Source organism: Octodon degus, unplaced genomic scaffold (genome assembly GCF_000260255.1).
Source record: "Octodon degus isolate 3935 unplaced genomic scaffold, OctDeg1.0 scaffold00019, whole genome shotgun sequence".
Lineage (NCBI taxonomy): Eukaryota > Metazoa > Chordata > Mammalia > Rodentia > Octodontidae > Octodon > Octodon degus.
This window is the reverse complement of record NW_004524595.1, coordinates 3,142,881-3,152,757: the sequence shown is the minus strand read 5'-3', so window position 1 is coordinate 3,152,757 and position 9,877 is coordinate 3,142,881. Positions and strand designations below refer to the sequence as shown.

General features: G+C 39.0%; 1 protein-coding gene and 1 non-coding gene across 2 annotated transcripts in view; one reads left to right on the top strand and one right to left on the bottom strand.

Moving 5' to 3' along the window:
• Nucleotides 1-9,877, top strand: part of Wdr43 (WD repeat domain 43) — a 73,741-nt gene that overhangs the window by 53,991 nt on the left and 9,873 nt on the right. The window contains exon 12 of the mRNA XM_004627386.2: nt 7,433-7,519. Within this exon, the coding sequence (XP_004627443.1) occupies nt 7,433-7,519 (87 nt within the window). The remainder of the gene's footprint in view (nt 1-7,432; nt 7,520-9,877) is intronic.
• On the bottom strand, nt 2,807-2,910 carry LOC111815666. Its single transcript, XR_002820327.1, has one exon. It is a non-coding gene; the product is annotated as a U6 spliceosomal RNA (small nuclear RNA).

The following is a 9,877-nucleotide window of genomic DNA, read 5'->3' as shown; positions in this document are numbered from 1 at the left end:
GCTGGGGGATTGAACCGCGGTCCCTGATGCTTTGCCAAGCTTGCTCTAAGTAGGTGCTTTAGACCACCGAGCCATCTCTCCAGCCCCTGAAATGGCATTTATGAAAATACAGAGATTCTTGTTTGACTTATTTATTTAGAAATAATAGGACTCTAATTGAATAAAAATTATATGCTGGACAGGTCTATAAAAGTTATAATGAAAGGGTCTTAAAATTACTTTTTAAACATCAAAAATAATGGAAATATTTCTGTAGCATATTACATAGGAGGTTGTACATTTACACATTTCACACTCTAGAAAGGAAGGTGAGTAGACACAAGCAAGATTTTCCCACTAAAAACAACCTTCCCCTTCCCAGAAATTACCTTATGAGGATCCAAGTCAGAGGACATTCTGAGTAGGAGCAAGAAAAGTGAGCGATGGTAGGGTCAGCACAGGCACTTCTGGGAGGAAAAAGATGTCAGAGGAAACCTGTTAGGTATGCATCTGGGAAAATAAAGATAACCCAGAGCAATAGTCTATAGCTTATGCAAAAGAGAAGGCTAGTTACTTGTATAATTTATGTCATACACAGAGATAAGGATTTAAAAATATTTGTGTAAACATTTTCTATAGCCACTAAGAAGAATATATGCAGTGTATTGTTTGTTGAAGCTGTGCTCTCGATTTGATTTGGAACTGTCTCATTGCTATATGTTTATCAATAAAACTTTGAAAAGAAAAAAAACAAAACAAAACATTTTCTATATAAGATACAGTTTCGTTTTATTGGTATGGGGAATCAAATTCAGGATCTTGTGCTTGCCAGACAGGTGCTTGTGCCACTGAGCTATATCCCTGGCCCTAGATGTTTTTCTAAAAACTATTAAGGTACTATTGCATTATTATTATATTTTTATTTTCATTTTTTTTTTTTTACATATTTGATATAGGGTCTCACCATGTGGCTTGGATTTGTAGTGATCCTCCTGTCTCAGCCTCAGCACTGGGATTACAGGAGTACACCACCATGCCTGGTCTCAGTGGCCAGCTCAGCATGCCCGGGGGCAGGGCTGGTGTGGCATGTGGTGCTGGGGTTTAAACCCCAATTCCTGGGCTTGTCTAAGCAGGCACTTAGTCAGCTGAGCTATCTCACCAGCCTTTTTTCTTTTTAATTATTAGTTTTTAAAATTTAAATTTATGTATTTGGTACAGTGTCTTGCTATGCAGCTTGCAGAGCGCGAGGTGCTGGGGCTAGAAGCTGGTGCTTGCGCTCGCCAGGCAGGCGCTTAGACCTCTGCCCTGTCTCCGTAGCCCCACTATTGCAGTATGAAAGTCACCTAGAATGAATCTGAAACAGATGATCACATCTCCACAGTGAAAACTATAACAGCTAGAGAAATTAATGAACACTTAAGGAAATGGAGGGCTAAACTATGTTTTTGTGGGTTAGAATATTTGGTTGTCTTACAATGAGGAATTATCTCCTGGTCGGTCGGTCGGTCGGTCGGTCGGTCGGTCGGTCGGTCTGTCTGTCTGTCTGTCTGTCTGTCTGTCTGTCTGTCTGTCTGTCTTTCTTTCTTTCTTTCTTTCTTTCTTTCTTTCTTTCTTTCTTTCTTTCTTTGTGTGTGTATGTGGCCAGCTCAGCCCACCAGGGGGCGGGGCTGGCTGGCATGTGGTGCTGGGGGATTTAACTGTGGTCCCTGTGCTTTGCTTAGCTTAGCTTGTTCTAAGTAGGTGCTTTAGACCACTGAGCCATCTCACCAGCCCTCCTGGTTTATCTTGACATTCAACTCCTGCCAATTAAAATTCCAGCAGCCAGGGGCGGGGAGATAGCTCAGTGGAATAAGCACTTGGCATGGCAAGCACAAGGACTTGAGTTCAATCCCCGGTTCCACCAAAAAGAAAAAAAAAGAAAAATTCCAGCAGCCATTGTAGTCACCTTTTAGAAGGCCATCTGGGCATGGCAGTGATTACCTGTGATCCCAGGTACTTGGGAAGAAGATTGCAAATTGGAATCAGCCTGGGCAGCCCATTTTACAGTAAATTTTAGAAAAAAGAGGCTGGGAATGTTGTTTTGCAGTAGAGCACTTGCCAAGCATGTGTGAGGCTTTGTTCATTTCCCAGTACTGCAAAAGTAATTAAAAGGAATTAGCTGACAAATACTAAATTTATATAGAAATGCAAAGGGCGAGAAATAGGAAAAAAAAAACCATAAAGTGTGAGTTAGATGAATTAGCCTATCTGATTTTAAGGTAAAGCTGTGTAATCAAGGTAGTGTAATTTTTTTTTTTTTTTTTTTAGGTGGAACTGGGGATTGAACTCAGACCCTTGCACTTGCCAGGGAAGCGCTTATTCCACTGAGCCATCTCCCCAGCTCCCCCCTTTTTTTCTTAAAGGTAGTATAATATTGGTGGGGAAAAAAAAGCCCAAAACAGATGAAGAAAATGGAGTTCAAAAATAGACATCATACCATGGGAAAAAATTAACCTCAGCTTTATTTTACACAAAACCCATTATAAAATGGATCATCTTTTATAATAAGGTGTTATTATAAAACATAAAGCTTCTAGAAATATTTGCAAAGTTTCTAGGATAGAAGGATACATTTTAAAAAGCTTAAAATGTAAACATGAGATAGTTATTTGTACTTTCTCGAAGTTAGGAATTTGTAGTCTTTTAATTTTGTTTTTTGAGACAGGAACTCACTGTGTAAAGCATGCTGGCCTGGGACTCTGGCAGTCCTCCTGCCTCAGCTTCCCAAGCGTTGTGTTTACAGGAATTTACCACTATGCCTGATGGGAACTTGTGTTTTTGTTTTTTTAAATATATGGAACGCTTCACAAATTTGCGTGTCATCCTTGCGCAGAGGCCATGCTAATCTCTGTATCGTTCCAATATTAGTACATGTGCTGCTGAAGTGAGCATGGAACTTGTATTTTTGAATAATAAAGTTGGTGTGTAAAGACAGTACGCTGGGAAAAATATTTGTAACTCATAATTGGACAAAGGGCTGGTATCCACAGTTGTAGTCCAGGCTGCCCTTGAACTTGTGCACTTCTTGTGCCTCAGTCTTACCGAGTGCTGGGATTGCAGGCATATGCTACCATGCCTGGCTGAAGAACTCTTATTGATAGATTTAACTCAAATTTTATTTTTTTATTTCATTCATTCATTCATTCATTCATTCATTTCTTTATTTTGTTGGCACCAGGGATTGAACTCAGGGCCTTGTGCTTGCCAGACAAGTGCTTATTCTACCGAGCTATTTCCCTGGCCCTCAAATTTTAAAGATCGTTAAAAATTTGAAGACACTTTATAGAATTCAAATGGACAGGGGGCCTGGCCCTAGCTCAGGCCTTTAAGTGGCTGCTTCCACAAATGGACAATAAGCCTGTGTAATGTCTGTGTTATGTCTTTAATCTTCACAGAAATGCACATTAAAGCAACATTGCAGCCACACTGTATATTTGTTAAAAATTCATTAACATTAAGAAGAGTATCTGTTGAGAATATGGAACACCTAAAACTCATGTTCTGCTGATAGGTACAGCTACTTTGGAAAACTTTTGTAATTTATTAAAAGTTGCATATACCTGCTATATCATTCAACCATTCTGCACCTATACATTTTTCTTTTTCTTTTTCTTTTTTTTGCAGTACAGGGATCTGACTTCAGATCTTGCTCTTGCCAGGCAGGCGCTTATGCCGCTGAGCTATCTCCCCGGCATTGTTTTTTTTTTTTGGAGGAACCAGGGATTGAACTCAGGTCCTTGCGCTTGCCAGGGAAGTGCTTAATTCTACTGAGCCGTCTCCCTGCGCGCCCCCCTCCCCCATTGTTTTTGTTTTGGATACCAGAATTGAACTCAGGCCCTGCACCACAGAGTTGTATTCCTGACCTCAGTGTTTGTTTCTTTCTTTTTTTTTTTTTTTTCTTTGTTTGTGGTACCAGGCATTGAACTTAGGACCCCGCACTTGCCAGGCAAGCACTTCGGGCCCTCAGTTTTTGTTTCTTGAGACAGGGCCTTGCTATGTAGTTCAGTCTGAGCTTGAACTTGTAATGAAGTCCAGACTGGCCTCAAACTCACAGTACACCTCTTGCCTCAGCCTCCCAAGTACTGGGATTACAGGTGTGTGCCCTTGTCCCATTACTCTCCTAAGTATTTATCAAAGAACATATATTCATGATAAAAACTTGGGCATGAATGTTCATAGCCACCTCATTTGTAATAGTTGAGAAATGGAAAGGACCCACAGTGTCCCTCAGTAAATGGATGGATAAATTGTTTTTTTCCCCCACCATAATTTTGAGAAACAAATAGCAATGAGACAGTTTCAAATCAAATTGGGATAAATTGTTTATATCCTAATACAAAGAATGTATTGTTTATATACAAACAACATGGATGACTCTCACTTAGTTGTGCTCTGAGAAAGAAATCAGACCATAAAGGGCAATATTGTGATTCTATCCATGTAAAAATCCTGGAAAATGCAGATGAATACAAGTGTGATACCATACACCTGTAATCCTGGCACTTAGAAGGTTGAGGCAGAAGGATTAGAGGCTTGAAGCCAGCCTGAGATACATACCAAAACCTTGTTGAAAGAAAGGCAAGAAAATACTGTGTAGAGCAGTGGTGGCCTAAGGATGGGAGTTATAGGGGAGGGATCCAGTTATATAGGGGCCCAAGGACCCTTAAGGGTAACATTAGTTTTCATAATAATGCTTGTTTCATGGGTAAACATGTTTCTTAAACTGTCAAATAATTAAAAACAAAATTTTTTTTTTGGTACCAGGGATCGAACTTGGGACCTTGTGCTTGCCAAGCAGGCGTTTATGCCTCTGAGCTATATCTAAGACTTTGTGAAAAATAATTTTTTAAAAAGAAAATTTGTTTTCTGACTCTACTACCATCTATTTTTTAAAAAAATCTTTTTCAGACAGGGTTTTACTATGTAGTTTGGGCTGACCTTGCACGCACTTTGTAGCCCAGGCTGACCTCAAACTTACAGTGATCCTCCTGCCTCAGCCTCAAATAATGTTCTTAAAAATGTTTAGTATGTGTCATTTGTGGCACAGAGAAGTGGAAGCAAAATTGCATCTTCTATATCATCTTGCCGATAATTAATTTTCATTTATAGTCATTTCTTAAATGTATCCTCCATGGAAGATAATGATGCTGACTTCTCCGTTCATTGCCATGTAGTTTAGTTTTGGAAAAGTTATTTACAGTTGCTTTGTTTAAAATTTGAAATTGTTTCCATAGAACCTCTGTCTTCAGTGGGCATAAGAAGTACCCAAGAGTTTGTTAAAAAGTCTTATAGTTTGTCAGGGGCTGGGGAGATAGCTCAGTGGCATATGCGCTTGCCAGAAGCGCAAGGGCCTGACTTCAATCCCCGGTTCCACAAAAAAAACAATAAAAAAGGTCTTACAGTTTGTGATAACTTGTAATAGGTCCTGCTGTTTCTATAGTTCTGGTTTATACCTCCTGCCTTGTGGATGTCAACTCCTTCTATTTCAGAAAGTGTCCTATTATAGTATTAGTGGATTTCACAAACCATGTATCTTTCCCATAGCACTTCGTTATGTATATATTTTGTGCTATTGGGGATGAACCCAGGGTCTCACATCACACATGCTAGACAAGTGGTCTACCACCAAGGTACATGTCCAGCCCCATTGTTTCTTTATCTTTTTCTGTGTGTGTGTGTGTGTGTGTGTGTGTGTGTCTGTCTGTCTGTCTGTCTGTCTGTCTGTCTGTCTGAGATGGGATCTTGCTATGAAGCCTTTTCTGGCCTCTTAATTTGCATGATCCTCCTGCCTCAGTGTCCCCTTCCCCCACTGTTGGGATTAGAGGCTGGAGCCAACACACACAACCCCATTATCTCTCTTAACCAAGCTTTTGGGTTAAGTAACGGGCACCAACAAGTTCTATATTAAATGCCATTACCTAAAGCTCTGCCACTCCGATTAGCCATTTAAGACAGTGAAGACTGGTGGTTTAGGTGAATGTCTTATGAAAATTCAAAAGCATGACATACCTCAAAAAGAAATTTGTGGAATAGTCACATAGAATGTTTTCTACATATTCTTGAAGCTTGGAATTGAGATTTATTTGAGGAATACTCATTAGGTACCTTCTCATTGTTTTCTTAATTTTTATTTTTTCAATGTATTTGATAACAGGGTGTCACTCTGCAGCTTGGGCTTGGAGTGATCCTCCTGTCTCAGTCTCCCCAACATTGGAATTAAAGGCGTGCACCACCACACCCAGTCTTTGTGGCCAGCTCAGTGTGTCTGGGGACAGAGGCCACATGGCATGTGGTGCTAGGGATTGAACCCCCATCCCTGGGCTTGATTGAGCAGGTGCTTAGTCTGCTGAGCTATCTTGCCATCCTCTTTCTCATTGTTAAAGTTGTAAATTTTGCTTGGAATCCTATATTTTGGTCATTTGAAGATGAAAGTTGAAGCTAATTTTAACTACTGTATGAAGACACATCAATTCATCCCTTACCTCCTCAGTAATTATATACGATGTTTTATTTTGCATAAGAAACTTTGTAATTATAAAGATAATTATATCTAATTAAAAATAGCATTGGTGTATTCAGAAAGAGTTGGGATAAAGGTAGTTTCAAAATCCATAGTGAGTTGTAACAGGATTTGTTAGGGACTGTTAATCTAGAATGAGCAACCTCTAGTAACACCAAAACAGAAAGAAAAAGAGTGGAAGCTCTTACATTATTATTGAACTTTAGTATGCTTGCTGTTTATATTTAAAAACATTGAAGAGGAAATCAGAGAAATAAAAGAACCCTTCCTCCTCTTTCTTCCCTACCTCCATAAAGCATGTCAGGCTCAGAAACTAAAGTAGATGTCTAGGCCCATGAAGCTGCAGCTTTGAAGGGCCACACTGTGGGAGTGTGACCCTTTTTCTATGACCCAGAATGGAGGCTATTTTTCTCTTGTGGATCTAGCTGTCAGGAGACTTTGAGTAAAATGTTCATATGATTTTTTATTTGGTTTAAAATTGTGTTGAGAAAATTCGCAATGTTAAAGAGGTTTCTTGCTAAGTGTGATTTTACTGCTCTGTTCACTCTTGTGGGTACAGCTGTAATAAAATGCAGACTTGGACCAGGTGTGGTGGTGCACGCCTACAATCCCAGCCTTTGGGAGACGGAAGAGTTACTTTTGAGTTCTAGGACAGCCTGAAGTACGTAGACCCTTCAAAAAGGAGGGCTTGGAAATATCTCTAAAATGGTATATAAAAAGTTGGTAAGAGATAAATTTCCTGCAAACCACAAGACATAAGATATTTTCTGTTCAGTCCCTGCAGTCTTGATTTGGTAGTTTATTGCTTCAGTTTGTTTCAAATCATTTTTATGGCTTTTCTTACATCGACTTTACAGTTATTTTTATCTTAATAATTGTTTCATTTGCTCACAGAAAGTACTTCAAACTAGGAATTTAAACCTGATAAAGAAGACTGTGTTAAGGATACCCTTGCATGCTGTTATCCCATTGTTACAAGAGGTAACTAATGTCTTTTTCATCTTAAGGTTTTAATGTGATGAATGAAAGGGAACAGCCAGTATTAGAGAAGTGACAGGTAAGGACAGATGGCATTTAGAGAGTGAGAGATGAATAGAAGGAAAGTGATTTGGAAGGAAAAAGTGAGCTTGATGAGTTTTCGAGACAACGGAAATCTGTTGGGCATTTTTATAGTCCACTACCAGTGAATGTACAGTCTCTTCACATAGAAAGCATTTGGAACCTTAAAGGGGAGCATAGCATGTTGTGTTTATAGGATGTCATCTATATGAGGGTGACCAAGAGAAAAACTGCTATGGAGACCTCACATTTGATTTTCCCCATTTTGTCCTGTGAGATACTCTTAACTCAGTATCAAAAATAATTTTCCATGTTTTAGTTTTCTTTATTGCACATGGGCTCTAAATGTGTCTGCCTGGGGTGGTTTGGAATTGCAGAGGGCGTGAAAATTAGAATAGTATGGTCCCTGGCCTGTGTATGGGTAATCTTCACTGTTTCTGACAATGGTCTTTGCTTAAGGAACTCTGCTAAACAGTGTCAAGAAAGGGACAGTAATAAGTAAGTAGTCCCTTACTATCACATGGCTTGACTTTCATGGACTCACTGTTCCACGGGTTTTCAAAAAATATTGTCCTAAATTATTATTATTTTTTGAGGAAGCAGGGATTGAACTCAGACTCTTGTGCTTTCCAGGGAAGCACTTATTCCTCTGAGCCATCTCCCCGGCTCCTGTCCTAAATTATTTACTGTGGATTTTTTGTTATATTACGGGATTTTGAAGTATCGTACAGTATTCATATGTTGTTAAAATTACATAGGTTTATGAATTTAGAAAATGGTTAACATTTTTTTTATAAGTGTGGGAAAAGTTTATAAGTGTGAGAAGGGTTTATAAAGCCTTAAAATACTTATAAGTACTAAAATAAATACAACGTTGCTACTTTGCTGATTTTCTCTTATCATGGGATTGTCTGGAGCCTAACCTCTGCGATAGGTGAGGGACCACTGTGACTTGACAAGGGATGGGAATGGGAATGGGGCTGGTGGGGCACAGGAAGGCCCGGAGTGGCACCAAGGGCTGGACTAACCTCAACACAGTCAGTTTCCAGGCTTTGCTCACTACTTGAAAGTAGTGTCCTGGAAGTACTGAGGTCTGTCGTATGTTGGTTTAATGAAACTTTGTAGTCATTAGGGAGAATCTTTTTTTGTGTTTAAGAGTACAGGTAATTCCACAGAAGCATTAAATGAGTAGGCACAAATTACTAAAAATTGGACCTAAAGATAAGAGTAGGTTCTTTGTTGTTATGAACTGTGCTTGGATAGCCTATAATGTGCTAAGTGTTAGCAGTGTGGGTTGATTTACTATTATTGGTAGGGAAAACCTTTTTATTTAAAAAAGCAGTATCATCTGTTAAGAGTTGGATTGTATGTTTTTAGAGTATTATTGACTCTATAGCAAAATTTGCCTAACCTGGAGTTTTTAAAATGTGTTTTAAAAAATTTAAGAGGGCCAACCAGATAGCTCAGTGGACCAAAGCTCCTGCTTTGGCAGAGCGCAGCAGCTGGGTTCAATCCCAGGCATGCCATGCCGCCCCCGTCCCCGCCCCCTGGCACACTGAGACAGCGGCTGAGACTGGGCGTGGTGGCATATGCCTGTAATCCCAGCACTTGGGAGCTGAAAACAGGAAGATCAGTGAGTCTGTTCTACGTAGTGAGACCATGTGTACCCTGTACCAAATCCAAAAAAAAAAAAAGATTTAATTTCTATACAATAAAATTCACCTTTTAAAGTGCACACATCAATGTTTTATGTTCTACATTTTATTTTTTACTTACAAAGTACTATTTTATTAGTACGTGTTTGTGTATGTAATGTTTACATTCCTTGTGGGAGTTGGCATACGCACATAACCCCTCAATTATGTTTTCATCCTCCACTCCCTGTAGTCTCTTGCTTTCTAGTGTCTAATGTTTTGCTCTTTATGTTTTAGTTTTCTCGTATGAGAGAAATCATGTGACATTTAAGATGGTGTGTGTGATTTATTTTGCTTAGTATGGTTTCAAGATGTACATCCATTTTTTTTCTTTTTTTTCATTTTTCTTTTTTTAAATCCAATTTCTACAAATGATTAGTTTATCTTTCATGGCACTGTGTGCAAATACCACTTTTTTTTTTTCTTTTTTCTTTTTTTTTTACCTATTCATCTGTTGAGGTATATTTAGGCTGCTTCCAAGATTTAGCTATTACGAATTGTGCTGCTATAAACATGGGTTTGTATGGATCACTGTAATATGTCTTTGATACCTAGAAGGTAAAATAGCTGGGTCAAATGAAATTTC